The sequence below is a fragment of the Panthera leo genome, chromosome B3 (assembly GCF_018350215.1).
Source record: "Panthera leo isolate Ple1 chromosome B3, P.leo_Ple1_pat1.1, whole genome shotgun sequence".
Taxonomy (NCBI): Eukaryota; Metazoa; Chordata; class Mammalia; order Carnivora; family Felidae; genus Panthera; species Panthera leo.
In genome coordinates, this window is record NC_056684.1 from 131,757,185 (window position 1) to 131,777,269 (window position 20,085).

Sequence of the window (20,085 nt, forward strand, 5' to 3'; positions counted from 1 at the left end):
TTAGTCAACTAAGTTTTTCTTATGAAGTATTTAAAACATACAAAAGACTATAAAGTGTGGTAGGAAGTAGGGGTTTAAATGAGTTTCCCCCTATAGATAGCTTTTTGTACAGCACATCTTTTGATCCTTCTCCAAAGTCTGTAATGTCAAATTATCAACTTTTTTTCTATACATGGTAGGTATGTTTCAGGGGCTGTCTATTCTATTCTATTCTATTCTATTCTATTCTATTCTATTCTATTCTATTGGTCTGTTTGTCTATCCTTGTACCAATATTATACCACCTATGTATTGAAGCCTCAAATACCATTTGGCACAGCTCTGTGTTCATCTTTATCAGGAATGTTTTGTCCATTTTGGACTTTTGCTTATTCTTACAAATTTTGGAATCATGTTGTCAGATTCCATGGAAAGCCCCACTGAGATACCTTCATGTTGCCTAATTACTATAGCTTTACAATAATTCCTCTACCAAGTTGGACAAATTCTACCACCTGTTCTTCTTCACAGATGGTTATTTTTGATCCTTTGTTTTTCCATGTTGATTTTAGGATTGACTTATTGAGAACCACCAATAATCAAAATAACTCCTGCAGGCATACTGATTGGAATTTCATTGAATATATGAATGATGGGGTGGGTGGGCTGCCTTTCTTCCCACTCTCCATCATGTATAATTCTCCATTTATTTAGGTCTTGTTTTGTGCTTCAGTGAATATTTTGTAATTCTCTCCAGGAAGATGTTATTTTGGTGGTTCCCAAAACCACCCTGAGGTTCAGTGCTTTATTAGAAGGACTCAGGATTCAGCATTCAGTGGCACTCACAGCTAAGACTTATTATACCAAAAGGCTATGAAGCAAACTCAGTAAAAGGAAAAGGCACACAGGTCAAAGTTCAGAGGAAATCAGGCACACAAGTTACTAGGAGTCTTCCACCAGTGGAGTCACACAGGACACATTTAATTCTTCTAGTAACAAAGTGACAACATGTATGAAGCATTGTCTATCAGAGACTTGATACTCAATGTTATTACTGGGGGTTGGTCATATGGGCACCTTCTGCCCACCATGTACCAAAATCCCAGACTCCAAGAAATAAAGCAGGTATTCACACACCACATCAGATTTATGCACCACATTGTTTACACAGATAGTTTAGGTGTGTGAGCCCCTCTTATCATTTGAGGGAAGTTTTATATCAATATAAGAAACCCTCCAAGTTCTCAGGTGCCAGCCAAGGGCCAACCGTATAAGCAGGCCTTTTTTTTTTTTTTTTAATTGTTTAATTTACATCTAAGTTAGTTAGCATATGGTGCAACAATGATTTCAGGAGTAGATTCCTTAATGCCCCTTACCCATTTAGACCATCTCCCCTCCCACAACCCCTCCAGCAACCCTCTGTTTATTCTCTATATTTAAGAGTCTTTTATGTTTTGTCCCCCTCCCTGTTTTTATATTATTTTTGCTTCCCTTCCCTTGTGTTCATCTGTTTGGTATCTGAAAGTCCTCATATGAGTGAAGTCATATGATAGTTGTCTTTCTCTGACTAATTTTGCTTAGCATAATACCCTCTAGTTTCATCCACATAGTTGCAAATGGCAAGATTTCATTCTTTTTGATTGCTGAGTAATACTCCATTGTGTGTGTGTGTGTGTGTGTGTGTGTGTGTGTGTGTGTGTGTGTATACACACACCACATTTGGGCTCTTTCCATACTTTGACTGTTGTCGATAGTGCTACTGTAAACATTGGGGAGCATGTGCTCCTTTGAAACAGCATACCTGTATCCCTTGGGTAAATACCTAGTTGTGCAGTTGCTGGGTCATAAGGAAGTTCCATTTTTAATTTTTTGAAGAACCTCCATACTGTTTTCCAGAGTGGCTGCACCAGTTTACATTCCCACCAGCAGTGCAAAAAGGTTCCTCTTTCTCTGCATCCTCGCTAACATCTGTTGTTGCCTGAGTTGTTAATGTTAGCCATTCTGACAGGTGTAAGGTGGTATCTCATTGTGGTTTTGATTTGCATTTCCCTGATGATGAGTGATGCAGAGGATTTTTTCCATGTGCCTGTTTGCCATCTGGATATCTTCTTTGGAGAAGTGTGTGTTCATGTCTTTTGCCCATTTCTTCACTGGATTATTTGTTTTTTTGGGTGTTGAGTTTGATTAAGTTCTTTACAACAAGCAGGCCTTTCTAAGAATAGCAGTTTCAGACCTATTATGCTCTTTCCTGCATAGATCTATTCCTAAATATAACTGTGGATGGAATCCTTTTCTTTTTTTCTTTCTTTTTTTTTTTTTTTTGTTATTTTCTATTTGACTATTTCTGGTGAGTAGGAATACATTAATTTTTTAAAGTTGATTTGACACTAGAAAACAGGCCTAATACCTTTTTTAAATTTTAATAGCTTACCCATAGATTCTCTTAGATTTTCTAAATAAATAAAATAGTCATCATCTGCAAACACAGTTTCATCTCTTCACATCAATTATTTTGCCACTTAAAATTTTTTTTACTGTTTAGTACTTCCAGTACAATACTGACAAGAAGCATCTCTGTTCTCTCTTAAATTACTTGAAATGCTGGGACAATATTTTAAAATTATTTTGTTAGGAAAAGAGTGGGAGCTATTAATAGTTGCTGTATCTGAGTAGTAGTATGTGAATGATTTTTATTGTCTTTTTCATACTTTTTGTATTTTCCAGATGTTCTGTCATGAACATGCATTACTTTTAAAATTAAAAACAAATATCCTGGGGCATCTGGGTGGCCTAGTCGGTTAAGTGTCTGACTCTTGATTTCGGCTTAGGTCACGATCTCATGGTTCTTGAGATCAAGCCCCGCATCAGGTTCTGGGCTGATAGTGCGGAGCCTGCTTGGGATTCTCTTGGCTCTCCTTTCTCTGCCCCTCCCCCACACTCTTTCAAAATAAATAAATGAACATTTAAAAAATAAAATGAAAAACAATTTTATTAAAAAAATTTTTTTTCAACGTTTACTTTTGAGAAACAGAGCCAAGGGAGGGGCAGAGACAGAGGGAGACATAGCATCCAAAGCAGGCTCCAGGCTCTGAGCTCTCAGCACAGAGTCTGACGCTGAGCTCGAACTCACAAACTGTGCAATCGTGACCTGAAGTGAAGTTGGACACTTTAACCAACTGTCACCCAGGCACCCCACAAGTTTTATTTTTAAATTGTCTCAAAATATTGTTTCCCCTTTTGAGATGTAAATTTGATAAACACATAAGTAGGTGGCTTTGGTGATTCAATAAAAATGAAATACTGTGTTAGTATCTCTGTATCTTTACTTGTGTAACCCTAAGTTGAACATGAACAAACTTTTGACCAAGAAGCTCAAGAAATGAAAGAGAATCAATTTTTGAGAGCAGTGGTATTCACTCATAGTGGGGACTGCCTCAATACAGTCGGAGCTCTCTGACCTTTAAGATCTGCCTTCTGCATATTTCAGTCCTTCTGCCCTTCTTAGGCAGGAGGTGCTGGCAGAAACAGCTAGACATACTATGGAATCTTTGACGCGTGTTTGCTGGTTGAAAGAATTCCTTCCGAGCCTCTGTTATAGTCACTGTTGCTATGGCTGGGACAGAGAATAGACCCTTTAATTAGCTCCCTTCATCCTTTCCAGCTCTGGGTCCAGCCAGGAGTTGGAGGGCCATATCCTTTCCTAAGTGTACAGGAAAAAGTTTGGGGAGGAAAGTGGAATTGGAGTTGGCACTCGAAGTGGAGAAGAAAGCATCCAAATCGTGGGGACGATCTGTCATCCGCAGGAAGCATGATCAGAGACTATGCGCAAACTTAAAATAGTCAGATGCAGTATTTCCCCTGGAATCTAACAGTTAATTTCCCTGGTGCCAAAGTTTACCATATAAAGACAGATTTCCATTGTATTCTTTTTCTCTTTATGTGACTGTAGATTCAGAGTTAATAAGTAAAGTTTGTTCCTTAGCACTGCAGTCTACATTACATACACCTTAGGGATTTTTGTATGTACATCAGGCTTTTCTCTGGAGGGATCCTCTTCCATCATGTTCTTTTTATCTCTTTCATTTTGATCCTGTGTCTTTCCAGTGTTTCCTATTTTAAATTTTTTTTTTTTTGACGTTTATTTATTTTTGAGACAGAGAGAGACAGAGCATGAAGGGAGGAGGGGCAGAGAGAGAAGGAGACACAGAATCGGAAGCAGGCTCCAGGCTCTGAGCCATCAGCCCAGAGCCCGACGCGGGGCTCGAACTCACGGACCGCGAGATCGTGACCTGAGCTGAAGTCGGACGCTTAACCGACTGTGCCACCCAGGCGCCCCCCAGTGTTTCCTATTTTAAAATGAACATGTTTATTGTTCATTGCTTATTTTGAGCAGAAAACTTGTTTAAAATAATGTATTCTTGCTAAATTTATTTGGCTGTGGTTTTAATTATTCTCAAGGAATTCTGTTTATCCACTTAACAGGCAGGTCTCTAATTTGAACTGTTCTTTGTTAAAGATGTTTGAAATTAGAAATGTTACTCTAGCAAATATTATTCTAGTGGTTTTTGAGGTTCACTGTGTTGAAAAACTGACTTTAGGAGAGGTTGAGCAGGACGGCCCACCTTCTGCCTCCTGAATCAGATGCCCTAAAAAGGCGGGACTCAGGCATTTGTATGTTTGAGCTCACTGATGTAGAAACGGAGTTTGAGAATCACTGCAACATTCACCTCCTTAAGTTATTAGCGACTTTATTTTAAATAACTAAAATCGAATTATAGTTCGTATTTTATAAATTAGTTCCAAAACAACCCCGATAAACATCACTTAAATGATACCATGGCTATTCATAGACTTGAAGTGACATTTACATATTTGAAAATATTTTTTTAAATCTACATTAATAAGGGGCACCTGGGTGGCTCAGTCAGTTAAGCATCTGACTTCGGCTCAGGTCATATGTTACAGTTCCTGAATTCGAACCTGAGTTGGGCTCTGTGCTGACAGGTCAGAGCCTGGAGCCTGCTTAGGATTCAGTGTCTCCCTCTCTCTCTGCCCCAACCCCGCTTGCACTCTGTCTCTGTCTCTCAAAAATGAATAAATGTTAAAAAATTAAAAAAAAAAATCTACATTAACAAAAGTTATCCTAGAGTTACTGTAATGTAAACAATTCTGATGCAGGAATAGATTAAAGGAGCAAAATAGAGTCTATGTATGTTCATACATATGAAAATTTATAATATTATAAAGATTGCTTATTAAATCAGTTGGATTATCGGATTATTGAAAAAATAGAGCTGGATGAATAATGAATAATGATTATACTAAAAGAATCTGTTACTGCCAGATGACTCAAAGATTTAAAACCATGAAAGTTCCAGGGGCACCTGGGTGGCTCAGTCATTTGAGAGTTCAACTCTTGATTTCAGCTCAAGTTATGATCTCATGGTTTGTGAGTCTGAGCCCTGCGTCAGGCTCTGTGCTGATGGTGTGGAGCCTGCTCGGGATTATCTCTCTCTACCTCTCCCCTACTCATGCTTTCTCTCTCTCCCTCTCTCTCTCAAAATAAATAAACTTAAAAATAAATAAAATCATGAAAGTTTCAGAACAAAAAGACACAGATGAATTAGTTGTATAGACTTGGAATGGGAAGACCTTTCTAAGCATGATAGAAAACTGAAAGCCATAATAGAAAAAATTAATAAATTTGAGAACATAAAAGTTAAATTTTCTAGATAAATAAGTTTTCTATATAGTTAAATATTCTATAAAAACGAAAAGAGAAATAAAACCAACCAAACAAAAAAAAAAAGTGTAAAAATACCCAACAGGGAAAATATTTGTCATACATGAGACAGACAAAAGACTACTTTTTTAAGTTTCCTCAGTCTGTATGTTGCTTAAAAATTGCTGAATTTCAGGTGGTGGCAGATTGGTGGGAGAATTAGACACATATGTGCGCACACACATACACACACAAATGTGCATGCATACAAACTTACAGGTTCGCATTTAGTCATGTAAGCCCCTATGGAAAGGAGGTATTTTCTCAGAGCAGTTGTGGGTCAAAATCATGGTGTGGCTGTTGCATAGGCCCTCATTTTCCTACTTGCCTGTATTGTGGCTGTGATGCTCTCCATGCAAATAAAGTCACCCTAGAGATGAGACAACAGCCAATTCCTGCTACATTTCGGCCACACCACCACCTTTCATACTGGGGCTTTGTAACACCCATCTGGGAAGAACTTAAATCATCCGTACTTTTCCTCTGAAGGAAATATTTATAAACACGGGGCTTTCCTGGTTTTGAACTTAAGTCCCATCAGCAGACTGGTCAAATCTGAAAGGAGAAAGCCGAGTCAGTGCCCAGGGATCCCCACAGGTCCCTCAGAGCCACATCTCTGCCCTCGGCTCTCTTGTATCCAGGAGGGCAGTTTTCCACCCAAGCCCCACATAGCACAAGATAGGATAGGAAAATAGGCAGAAGACATGAATTGGCAGTTCACAGGAAAAGAAATATAAATATGTGGTGTACTAAATGCCTCACCTCAGTCATAATTAAGGAAAAAACAACTAAAACAAAAATGAGATGCCTTTTTCCCCTTAATCAGGTTGACAAAGATGGAGAAGTTCCATGGCATGTAGGGTTGTCAAGGTTGTGGAGGAACGAATCCCACACATGAACACTGATGCTGGGAGTGTACATTGTCACAATCCATTTGGAGGCAGTTCACAAGTACTGATGAAATTTCCAGTGTGTATGTTCCTTGGCCCAGAAATTTCACTTGTAGGAATTTTCCTTAAGGCTTTCCATACAAGTTCAGAAAGATATGTACAAGGATGGTTTTATAGTGTTTTGTGGTTTTTTTTTGGCAAAGAAAAAAAAATTGAAACAAACTAATACTTCATCAAAAAGGGGCTGGTTAAATAAATTGTGGTCTATGTCTTGGTGGAAAACTGCAAAAATGAAAAAGTAATAAGGTAGAGCCCTTTGTATTGATATGGAAAGAGTCAAGACACTGAGTGAAAACAATGAACCATGTATCAGAATGTGTAGAATGATTCTGTTTATGGGTAAAAAATGCATGTGTGTATGTGTGCACATATATGAACAGAATTTTTTTTTAATTTTTTTTTTTTTTTTAATTTGCATCCCAGCTAGTTAGCATATAGTGCAACACTGATTTCAGGACATTTCCTTAGTGCCCCTTCCCCATTTAGCCCATCCCCCCTCCCACAACCCCTCCAGTAATCCTCAGTTTGTTCTCCATATTTATGAGTCTCTTCTGTTTTGTCCCCCTCCCTGTTTTTATATTATTTTTGTTTCCCTTCTCTTATGTTCATCTGTTTAGTCTCTTAAAGTCCTCATATGAGTGAAGTCATATGATTTTTGTGTTTCTCTGATGGACTAATTTCACTTAGCATAATACCCTCCTGTTCCATCCACATAGTTGCAAACGGCAAGATTTCATTCTTTTTGATTACTGAGTAATCCTCCATTGTGTGTGTGTGTGTGTGTGTGTGTGTGTGTGTATGTGTGTGTATACACCAACCACATCTTCTTTATCCATTCATCCGTCGATGGACATTTGGGTTCTTTCCATACTTTGGGTATTGTTGATAGTGCTGCTATAAACATGGGGGTTCATGTCCCCCTTCGAAACAGCACACCTGTATCCCGTGGATAAATTCCTAGTAGTGCAATTGCTGGGTCATAGGGTAGTTCTATTTTTAGTTTTTTGAGGAACCTCCATCCTGTTTTCCAGAGTGGCTGCACCAGCTTGCATTCCCACCAACAATGCAAAAGAGATCTTCTTTCTCTGCATCCTCGCCAACATCTGTTGTTGCCTGAGTTGTTAATGTTAGCCATTCTGACAGGTGTAAGGTGGTATCTCATTGTGGTTTTGATTTGTATTTCCCTGATGATGAGTGATGTTGAGCATTTTCTCATGTGTCAGTTGGCCATCTGGATGTCTTCTTTGGAGAAGTGTCTGTTCATGTCTTTTGCCCATTTCTTCACTGGATTATTTGTTTTTTGGGTGTTGAGTTTGATAAGTTCTTTATAGATTTTGGATACTAACCCTTTATCTGATATGTCCTTTGCAAATATCTTCTCCCATTCTGTAGGTTGCCTTTTAGTTTTGCTGATTGTTTCCTTCGCCGTGCAGAAGCTTTTTAGTTTGATGAGGTCCCAGTAGTTCGTTTTTGCTTTTGTTTCCCTTGCCTCTGGAGACGTGTTGAATAAGAAGTTGCTGTGGACGGGGCGCCTGGGTGGCTCAGTCGGTTAAGCGTCCGACTTCAGCTCAGGTCACGATCTCGCGGTCCGTGAGTTCAAGCCCCGCGTCGGGCTCTGGGCTGATGGCTCAGAGCCTGGAGCCTGCTTCGGATTCTGTGTCTCCCTCTCTCTCTGCCCCTCCCCCATTCATGCTTTGTCTCTCTCTGTCTCAAAAATAAATAAACATTAAAAAAAATTAAAAAAAAAAAAAAGAAGTTGCTGTGGCCAAGATCAGAGAGGTTTTTGCCTGCTTTCTCCTTGAGGATTTTGATGGCTTCCTGTCTTACATTGAGGTCTTTCATCCATTTTGAGTTTTTGTGTATGGTGTAAGAAAGTGGTCCAGGTTCATTCTTCTGCATGTCGCTGTCCAGTTTTCCCAGCACTACTTGCTAAAAAGACTGTCTTTGTTCCATTGGATATTCTTTCCTGCTTTGTTAAAGATTAGTTGGCCATATGTTTGTGGGTCCATTTCTGGGTTCTCTATTCTATTCCATTGATCTGAGTGTCTGTTTTTGTGCCAGTACCATACTGTCTTGATGATGACGGCTTTGTAGTATAGCTTGAAGTCTGGGATTGTGATGCCTCCTGCTCTGGTTTTCTTTTTCAAGATTGCTTTGACTATTCAGGGTCTTTTCTGGTTCCATACAAATTTTAGGATTGTTTGTTCTAGCTCTGTGAAGATGCTGGTGTTATTTTGATAGGGATTGCATTGAATATGTAGATTGCTTTGGATAGTATCGACATTTTAACAATATTTGTTCTTCCTATCCAGGAGCATGGAATCTTTTTCCATTTTTTTGTGTGTCTTCAATTTCTTTCATAAGCTTTCTATCATTTTCAATGTATAGATTTTTCACCTCTTTGGTTAGATTTATTCCTAGGTATTGTATGGTTTTTTTGTGCAACTGTAAATGGGATCGATTCCTTGATTTCTCTTTCTGTTGCTTCATTGTTGGTGTATAGGAATGCAACCGATTTCTGTGCGTTGATTTTATATCCTGCAACTTTGCTGGATTTATGAATCAATTCTAGCAGTTTTTTGGTGGAATCTTTTGGGTTTTCCATATAGAGTATCATGTCATCTGCGAAGAGTGAAAGTTTGACTTCCTCCTGGCCGATTTGGATGCGTTTTGTTTCTTTGTGTTGTCTGACTGCAGAGGCTAAGATTTCCAATACTATGTTGAATAACAGTGGGGAGAGTGGACATCCCTGTCTTGTTCCTGACCTTAGGAGGAAAACTTTCAGTTTTTCCCCATTGAGGATGATATTAGCATTGGGTCATTCACATATGGCTTTTATGATCTCGAGGTAGTCTCCTTCTACCCCTACTTTCTTGAGGGTTTTTATCAGGAAAGGATGCTGTATTTTGCCAAATTCTTTCTCTGTGTCTATTAAGAGGATCTTATGGTTCTTGTCCTTTCTTTTATTGATGTGATGAATCATGTTAATTGTTTTGCGGATATTGAACCAGCCCTGCATCCCAGGTATAAATCCCACTTGGTCGTGGTGAATAATTTTTTTTAATGTATTGTTGAATCCACTTGGCTAATATCTTGTTGAGGATTTTTGCATCCATGTTCATCAGGGATATTGGTCTATAGTTCTCCTTTTTAGTGGGGTCTGTCTGGTTTTGGAATCAAGGTAATGCTGGCTTCATAGAAAGAGTTTGGAAGTTTTCCTTCCATTTCTATTTTTTGGAACATCTTCAAGAGAAAAGGTATTAACTCTTCCTTAAATGTTTGGTAGAATTCCCCTGGAAAGCCATCTGGCCCTGGAGTCTGTTTTTTTGGGAGATTTTTGATTACTAATTCGATTTCTTACTGGTTATGGGTCTGTTCAAATTTTCTATTTCTTCCTGTTTCAATTTTGGTAGTGTATATGTTTCTAGGAATTTGTCCATTTCTTACAGATTGCCCATTTTATTGGCATATAATTGCTCATAATATTCTCTTGTTGTTGTTTTTATTTCTGCTGTGTTGGTTGTGATCTCTCCTCTTTTATTCTTGGTTTTATTTATTTGGGTCCTTTCCTTTTTCTTTTTGATCAAACTGGCTAATGGTTTATCAATTTTGTTAATTCTTTCAAAGAACCAGCTTCTGGTTTCATTGATCTGTTCTACTGTTTTTTTTTGGCTTCGATAGCATTAATTTCTGCTCTAATCTTTATTATTTCCTGTCTTCAGCTGTTGTTGGGTTTTATTTGCTGTTCTTTTTCCAGCTCTTTAAGGTGTAAGGTTAGGTTGTGTATCTTTCTTCCTTCTTTAGGAAGGCCTGGATTGCTATATACTTTTCTCTTATGACTGCCTTTACTGCGTCCCAGAGGTTTTGGGTTGTGGTGTTATCATTTTCATTGGCTTCCATATACTTTTTAATTTCCTCTTTAACTTCTTGGTTAGCCCATTCATTCTGTAGTAGGATGTTCTTCAGTCTCCAAGTATTTGTTACCTTTCCAAATTTTTTCTTGTGGTTGATTTCGAGTTTCATAGAGTTGTGGTCTGCAAATGTGCATGGTATGATCTTGATCATTTTGTACTTACTTAGGGCTGATTTGTGTCCCAGTATATGGTCTATTCTGGAGAATGTTCCATGTGCACTGGAGAAGAATGTATATTCTGCTGCTTTAGGATGAAATGTTCTGAATATATCTGTTAAGTCCATCTTGTCCAATGTGTCATTCAAAGCCATTGTTTCCTTGTTGATTTAAAAAAAAATTTTTTTTTTAACATTTATTCATTTTTGAGAGTGAGAGAGAGCATGAGCGAGGGAAGGGCAGAGAGAGAGGGAGACACACAATCCAAAGCAGGCTCCAGGCTCTGAGCTGTCAGCACAGGGCCTGATGCAGAGCTCGAACTCATGGACTGTAAGATTATGACCTGAGCTGAAGTCAGATGCTCAACTGACTGAGCCACCCAGGCACCCCTCCTTGTTGATATTTTGATTAGATGATCTGTCCATTGCTGTGAGTGGGGTGTTGAGGTCTCCTACCATTATGGTATTACTATCCATGAGTTTCTTTATGTTTGTGATCGATTTATATATTTGGCTGTTCCCACATATATATATGTGTACACATATATGAACAGAATTTCTTGAAAAATACTCAAGAAACTATTCACAGAACCTCTGTGACTGGATTTGGGGAAGGGACTTTTATAACTTTTTGCAATGTTTACATTTATTTAGCATAAACACATATTTTACAATAACACATTTGAAAAACTACATATGAGACTGCCAAAAAAATTAGTTTCAGTCTAAAACTCCTCAAGGTTACATAAATTAATTATGTGCCCATCAATCAAGTGTACAAACACTCCCAAATAATTTTATAGGACTAATTTTAGAGAACTGAAAGTCTTGAAACAATTATCCATTCAGGCTGGAGTCTTTTTGCATTGGACTGAATTGTGTCCCTCCCAAATTACTATGTTGAAGCTCTAACCCCCAGTGTGATGGCAGAGTTGAGGCCTTTTGAGATAATTAGGTTTAGAGGTGGTTGTGAGGGTGGGGCTCTGATGGTGGGATTAATGCCCTTGAATGAAGAGACACCAGAGTGTGCTGGTAGCTAGTTCTGTCTCCCTTCCTCTCTGTCATATGAGGACACAGTGAGAAGGTGACCCTCTATAAGCCAGTAAGAGAGTCCTCACTAGATTCCTGCCATACTGGCATCTTGATCTTGGACTTATAGCCTCCAAATCTGTGGGAAAATAAATTTCTGTTGATTAAGCCACCTAGTCTATGGTATTTTGTCATAGCAGCCCAAGCAGACTGATACACCAACTTTGGCAGCTGTAACACTGAAGCCCTTCACTGTGGGATGTTGTTACCCCAGAAACCATAAAAGTCATGTTCATGGGGCCCATGTCTCATGGGGCCATTAAATTCAGTGGTCAGGTTGCTGCCTAGGTGTGGAGATTCTTCTTTGGAAGGATAGAATCTTAATCTGCTCAGGCTGTTGTAACAAAATACCATAAACTGGGTGGCTTAAAGAACATAAATTTATTTCTCACAATTCTGGAGGCTGGAAAGTCTAAGATCAAGGTGCTGGCCAATTCATTTCCTGGGGAGGGCTCTTTTCCTGCTCTGTAGACAAACTCCTTCTTTCTACATCCTTACATGGTGGGGAGAGAGATCATCTCTTTGATGTCTCTTCTTTAAGGGCTTCAGCCTTATGATCTAAATACCTCCCAAAGACTCTATTCCAAATACTATCGCCTTGGAGAATATGAATATGAATTTAGGGGGGACAGAAACATTCAGTCTGTAGGAAGGAAGGATTTGGTGTGTGTGCAGGGGTGGGGAGTGAGGTGCTTTCAATGTCATGTGTTCTTTCAAGTCTTACAAGGCTTTTGTTTTACCAAAAAGTAGAAAATACACTTCTAATGAAAGTCTTTATTATTCATGCTTTTCAATGGGTTCTTATATTCCTAAAATGTTAAAGGATATTTGGAATAGCTGCACGTAAAAGCAGTGTAAAATACAGGAGAGAATGACCTCACAACTAATGAATATATCAGCCTTGTGTTTTGAAAAAAAAAAAAATTAGTTATTTTTTTAGCTACAAACAATGAATGAAAATGCCTCTTCTCTTAAAGAACTAAATCCTGGCAGGACTTTGAATAAGAATTTCAAATATAAAGTATGGGAACAGATATACATCCAGCATGAGTTTGGATCAACTCAGAAATGTTTTACTGGGGTTTTATGGAACGAATCAATATCACCCCCCTTCATCACTCCAGGTGATACAAGATTCAGAAAAATGGAAGATAAACCATTAACTTTATTACTGATAACAGCAGAATTGGAGCATGTGGCTTTAGATGTGTGACCAAAAGGACTTGATAGTCTCTGAGTTAGACAGCCTTATCCACCCAGACATGACTGTGCAACCTGCAGAACTTCTGTCCCTGGGAGAGCCCCCTCCACCTGGCAGGGAAGAACAGGGGGGCATGTGACAGGCAGGTTGGCTTCCAAAGAGGTCCAGAAGGGGCTGAGACAAGCATGCTGAGTTTGCCTTCTGGGAATGAGCGAGTAGGAGTGGGAAGAAAGGCCTCAAATATTTTAATATCAATATTTCTCAAAGTGTGGCCCAGGGATTCCCAGGGATCCCCAAGACCCTGTCAGAGGGTCCACAAGGTCAAAACTGGTTTCATATTGCTAAATATTGATGATATTGGTGATAATGGAGGTCATTTTTTGATACTGAATAACAAAATGCATTTAATCTCTGTACCGTCCCCTCAGCTGTGCTGTGAACCTGAAACTGCTCTAAAAATAATAAAGTCCTGAAATAAAAAACCATACTGAGGTCCACAGAGGTTAAAAAAAATTCTGTGTAATAAGAAAGCATTGTGTGGTGCTTGCTTCTCACAATAAAATATGTTATGATTAAAATCTAACAAAAGATAGGAGTTGTCATCTGGTAAGAATGAGTGAGAGGTTCCCGCAATGAGTGTCCTATAAATTGAGAGGCGGAAAGAGTTATGTGAAGTGAGGGCCTTAGGGATATCTTCATGAGGGCTGTGGAGCCTGCACTGGCCTTGAAGGTGGATTTGAGAGCTAAGACAGTAATAACATTAAATGCATTGATTTATGATTATCAGGAGGACTCCCGGTCTCTCTGCTACCGCTCTTCTCCCCTTTTGTGTCTCCTGTGTGTAGCCACCAAGTTATTCTTTAAAAATGTAAATACAACCATGCTGCTTCTTGGTTCCATCCTTCCTTCCCTCTCTCTTCGCCTCTATTCACATCCGTTAGACTTGCCTGACATTATATTACCTACTTGTTCATTTGCTTCTCTTCCTACCCACTGTAACCTTGAGGATAGCAACTTTATCTTTTTGTTTGCATTGTGTCCTCAGGGCCTAGAACGGAGTCTGGCACATAATAGGCTCTCGATATTTGTTGAATCAAGTAAAATAAATCAGCCAGAAAAAAAAATTTTTTTTTCTCAGCAATAAAGTGTCACTCTTCTTCTTGATGGAGAATAGGAAATGAACAATATTTCATCAGCAGCTGAATACTACAAAGAAGTTTTGAAACAGGACAATACTCATGTGGAAGCCATTGCATGCATTGGAAGCAACCACTTTTATTCTGATCAACCAGAAATAGCTCTCCGGTTTTACAGGTGTGCTTTACAGTCTTTTTGTAGAACTCCTTTCCTGTGAAATACTGGTGAAACTATAATGGAATGAAAATGTAGACAGGTAATGCATAGACCACGTCTATAGGAGACTAAAAGTTCAAGCACCCAGATGTTTGATGAGCATTAAAGGGACATCTAATAATTTGAACATGCTCAGATATTGGCATCTTGCAGAAACATACCTGGATAATTGAGTTTTTAACACCATGGCATTGTATGAATCAGCCACCCACTGCTTCCATTAATCCCACCACATACAATATAAAGGCCCCGAAGCTGAAATAGTGACAAGATTTGCAAAGAGCAGTGGATGCCAGCTTCTGAGCTCTGATGAGGACCTGAAACAGGTTCCCCTCTTCTGTGAAGTGTTGTCAACTCTTGTCCAAATAATTTTTCAAAGTCTAAATATGTTCTTATCTCTGGTTCTCTTTTGAGAACATCCTTATTTCATCCTACAGATGGTTTCTGAGATTAATTTTTAAATTTTGATTTTCTCTTCCACCCCTAGCTGATATACCAGGAGATAACTGGCAGCTGACGAGAGTTCTTTCCAAATATATGTTAGAAGCATAAAATATAAAATGAATGCTGCCTTAGGCATATGCAGCTGACTCTACACCTCCATCCCCCAAATGGGTCATGGATTTTCCTCAGGGCATCTGGGGTGGATTTTCCTTGGCTTATTTGAACTCTATTGCCCATTGTCCTTTGGGATTAATGATGCATAGAAGCAAACGGGTTTTTTGAGCCCTAGCATGAAAGCTAAGTGAATAATGTAGGGATCCACTGATGGTCTTGTCTTCCTCGATGGAAGCTCATCAGAAGGTCCCTAGACACAGCTAAATGACGAAGTACAGATAACCAAAACCAAGATTCAATTCAGCTGAAAACTTGGGGGTAAATCCTAAACACAGCTCTTAAATTAGATTAGGGGTATTAGGGGTTTACTAATTGTCACCAAAACTTTATGAAGCAAAATGCTTTGGGTTTTCCTTTAGGTCACTCTTTTGTATTTTGGTTCTCTAACAGAGCTTTTGGAGGAAAAAACTCATGTACGTTGCTTCAGACTTTGTCCTCTGGACATATTTCCCGTGACTAGTAACATTAAAAAAGACACACTTTTGTATTTGCGGAATGTTTTTTCATTTACTATAATACTTTCTATTTCTATTCCTTGGGCATGTTAAAAATTATAAAACATTCATTTCTAACTTTGTAAAAAAAAAATAGGTCTTAATATTTATCAAGTTGGTCTGACACCAATATATGCTCTTTTTCAAAAAGGCGGCTCCTGCAGATGGGTGTCTATAACTGCCAGCTTTTTAACAATCTGGGACTCTGCTGCTTCTATGCCCAGCAGTATGATATGACTCTGACCTCATTTGAACGTGCCCTTGCTCTGGCTGAAAACGAAGAAGAGGCAGCTGATGTCTGGTACAACTTGGGACATGTGGCTGTGGTAGGTTTTTTCTCTCTCGTATTATTTCCGGTGTAGAAAAGGTAGCCATAAATTAGTTTGAAGACATTTTCAGATCCCATCAATCCAGGTTTGGTTATGGGCTTGTGTAGCAATGTAGCGATTTCTAAGGGTCACCAGAACTCATTTTGTTTTCTCAAGTTAAATCCTCTTACCTACAATTCACACTTGATTATGATCGGTACTTGTTGCTTGGTAGCAGCAAAGACTCACGTGAGGAAAGAAGGGAGGAAGCGTGTGGATCCGCGGGTGCGAATACAAGCTTTTTTTTCTTCCTTTTTTTTTTTATATGAAATTTATTGTCAAATTGGTTTCCATACAACACCCAGTGCTCCTCCCAACGGGTATGCTTTTCTTTTCAAGGGCATCGGAGATACGAATTTGGCCCATCAGTGCTTCAGGCTCGCTCTGGTCAACAACAATAACCACGCTGAGGCCTACAACAACCTGGCCGTGCTGGAGATGCGGAAGGGCCACGTGGAGCAGGTCAGTGAACTACAGTGGCTCAGTGGCTAATCCGGTTTCTCCACAGAAACGTCGTCAGGGGTAGCTATCTTTACATGCTATAGTTTATAAAAATGAGCTCTAGAGGCTCACTGGCCTGGATTTGAATCCCAGCTCTGTCACATGAGTGATGTGACCTTGGACAAGTTACTTAACCTTTCTGGTTTTTTCTTAACCTTTGGTTTTGTCAGGACAAACCTGCATCGCCCCAAGTCTTCCCTGTCTTAGTGAACTGTGACACAATTGGTGAATTGTGAACTGTGACCAGCTGGGTGCTCAAACCAAAATCCTAAGAGCCAACCTTGAAAGCACTCAGTTCCTCCACCTCACCCCATCATGTCTGACAAGCCCTGTCAGTTCTTTCTCCAGGTCACATCCCAGATGTGGCCACTTTTCTCCACCACTGCCACCCTTCTCCAAACTGTACTCCTCTCCTGCCTGAACTCGACTACAGGAGTCTCCTAGCTGCTCTTTTGGGATTGCATTGAATGTGTAGATAGCTTTGGGTAGTATTGACATTTTGACAATATTTATTCTTCCAATCCATGAGCTGGGAATGTCTTTCCATTTCTTTAAATCTTCTTCAATTACCTTCATAAGCTTTCTATAGTTTTCAGCATACAGATCTTTTACATCTTTGGTTAGATTTATTCCTAGGTATTTTATGCTTCTTGGTGCAATTGTGAATGGGATCAGTTTCTTTATTTGTCTTTCTGTTGCTTCAATGTTAGTGTATAAGGATGCAACTGATTTTTGTACGTTGATTTTGTATCCTGCAACTTTGCTGAATTCATGTATCAGTTCTAGCAGACTTTTGGTGGAGTCTATCGGATTTTCCATGTATAATATCATGTCATCTGCAAAAAGCGAAAGCTTGACTTAATCTTTGTCCTAGCTGCTCTTTTGGTCTCCACTTGCATCAGCAAGTAATTGTACCCTATAACACATCCTCCTCACAACGGCCGAAGGGATTTTTGTTTTTAAACAAGAAAGATTTGGGGGCACCTGGGTAGCTCAGTCAGTTAAGCATCCGACTTTTGATGTCCGCTCAGGTCTTGATCTCAGGGTTGTGAGCTCAAGCCCCGTGTTGGGCTCTGCACCGGGCATGAAGCCTACTTAAAGAAAAAATAAAATCAAACAATAATTTTCTACTGCTTTGCTCAGCATCCTCCAAATGCTTTCCTTTTTGCTTGGAATGAAATATGGATTCAAACCTTGGCCTACAGGGCCCGCATCATCTGGCCTCTGGCTCTCTGTCAGACCACACGTTTTGTTACTTCTCCCTTCCTGCCAACTCTCAGACTTCTGGACACATCCAGAAGTCTGCTCTGCACATACGCTGTGCCTGTTCTTACTTTACGGCCTTTGGAATGTTCTTCTTGCAGATCCTGCAGCGACTTTTTCTTCTTTTTGTCATTTGAGTCTTAGCTTAATTGCCACCTCCCTACAAAGGTCATTTCAAACATCGGTTTAAAGGAGCCCTCCGCCACTGTCACATCTCCTATTTTTTCCTTCACAGTACTTATTTTATCAAATATGTTCATATGTATATGTAATGTGGCATGGCAGCCACATGAAAATAGGGACCTTGTTTCTCTTCCAGCTGCCAGATGTTCAACATCAAAAACAGTGTCTGGCAGGTGGTAGGTGCTGGGCCAGTATTTGTGAAATGAATGAACAGTATATAAAATGGGGTTAATAACGGAACCTGCAGGTGTTTGGGGAGGATTCGCCGATTATGCACGTAAAGCACTTGGCTTGGTAGCGTAGTATTGAGCACGGGGCAGACGCTTAAAAAATCACTTTATCATAAAAAAGAAGTTTAAAAGGCTAAATACACTTATACAGTATTAGTGACAATCGAGGATAGATAAGTATTGCATTCCGAACTTTAGAGATGAAGAAACAGGGACTCCAGGAGGTAAGTGACATAGTGAACACCATGGCAGGAATGTTAACCTCTAACCTGGTCTCCTAAGCACAGAGATAAACTTGTAACAAAACAAGGAAATGAACATCCTTGGACATTACCTTTATGTCATCAGTTCCCCCAAATAAGACAGATTTGTATTTTATAAACAAAAACTAACTACAGATGACTCTTGAACAACACAGGATTAGGGCTGCTGACCCCTTCATGTAGTTGAAAATTCAAGTTTTACTTTTGACCTTCCCCCAAAACTTAATTAAGAACCCACTGTTGACTAGAAGCCTTACCAAGAACGTACGCAGTCCATCAACACATTGTCTTGTATGTTACATGTACTATATGTTATCTTGTGTGTTATATGCACATATATTTTGTATGTTACATGTAGTCTACAGTAGAGTAAGCTAGAGAAAAGAAAATGTTATTCAGAAAATCATAAGGGAGAGAACACACATTAATAGAACTGTCCTGTATGTATTGGAAAAATCCACATGCAAGTGGACCCATGCAGTTCAAACCCGTGTTGTTCCAGGGTCAACTGTACTCCAAATGGGAACTTATTCTGCCATGGAACTTGACCTATCTCCATATGAAGCAAGTGCTTTTGTGATTTTTCTCTGTCCCCATGTCAGTGATCTTTGTTTCCTACTTATTACAGTTTCTCTAGTATTCAACCAATTTGAAATGTTTTGGTGAAAGATTTCATGCTACTAACCCCTATTTTATTATTAAAAATTATACATCAATTGAAAGAAAAATAGCTAATCATAAAACAAACAAATCAATATCTACCATCCCATATGTTACTTTCCATTAAAAAAAAAAAAAGATGCACAATTTGTCCACAGGTCATGGATGGAGGTTTTGGGTTTAGTTACACGTTGGAGGGATATTCAGCAGTGTGGAATGGGGAGTCTGTGGTCCTAACAATGAATGTGTGAGCATCTCTTGTCTATCAGTGGTCCCTGCAATGCATGATCGTTTGAGCCTGTAGGGGATGAAAAATGATGCGAATTTTGCTTCTTGAGTACGTGAGATGACAGAGAGCTTGTCATTTTCAGTTGCACTCACTTGTTATTGTGAGGTCAACAGTGTATTAAATGCTCATCACCATTCTCCAGCACAGAACTTGGGGCTTAGAAATTTACTATTTTTAATTGTTTTCTGTAGCATCAGAGAACGAGTCATTAGAAGCCTAAGAAATCAACAGCAATAAAACTAGAATAAGCCTTTTTTTTGCATTGAGAAGATTGTATTTTGATTTGTCGTATTAAAATATAAACTTTACAAGAACAATGATTCTTGACTTTATAACTACTCTTAATTTTCTTCATATTTTGAAGCAATTTTATTATTAATATAATTTTGGCAAGATATAAGTATTGTATTTCGGTAAGTTGTGTTTCATGAGGCGTGTCATCTGTATTTATCACAGGATCATGTTTATTAAGGTCCTATCTTGGATAAAAGACTCTTTTACCAAAAACAAAAACAAAAAACAAAAAAACCCATAATTACAAATATACTGCTGATAGATGTTCATATATCCTTGGTTTTCTTTTCTTTCCTTTTTTTCTTTTTTTAAATACAGGCAAGAGCACTGTTACAAACTGCCTCATCCTTAGCACCCCATATGTACGAGCCACATTTTAATTTTGCAACGGTCTCTGATAAGGTATTTTCTTTCTTTATCAATTCCTCATCTGATCTGTTTCTTTTTCTTGGTTTTTAAAATACAGATAAGAAATTCTAACGTTTTGAAAGAAGCGATTT

General features: G+C 38.9%; 1 protein-coding gene across 7 annotated transcripts in view; it reads left to right on the forward strand.

Annotated features, from left to right (window-relative positions):
- The window catches only part of TTC8 (tetratricopeptide repeat domain 8), a 60,344-nt gene that overhangs the window by 36,914 nt on the left and 3,345 nt on the right, over positions 1 to 20,085 (forward strand). For 5 of the 7 annotated variants that reach the window (XM_042944028.1, XM_042944029.1, XM_042944032.1 and 2 more), the window contains 4 exons: positions 14,244 to 14,383; positions 15,686 to 15,860; positions 16,242 to 16,364; positions 19,904 to 19,987. In XM_042944028.1, coding sequence (XP_042799962.1) covers positions 14,244 to 14,383; positions 15,686 to 15,860; positions 16,242 to 16,364; positions 19,904 to 19,987 — 522 coding nt within the window. The remainder of the gene's footprint in view (positions 1 to 14,243; positions 14,384 to 15,685; positions 15,861 to 16,241; positions 16,365 to 19,903; positions 19,988 to 20,085) is intronic. The other 2 variants (XM_042944030.1, XM_042944031.1) reach the window with 1 other exon arrangement.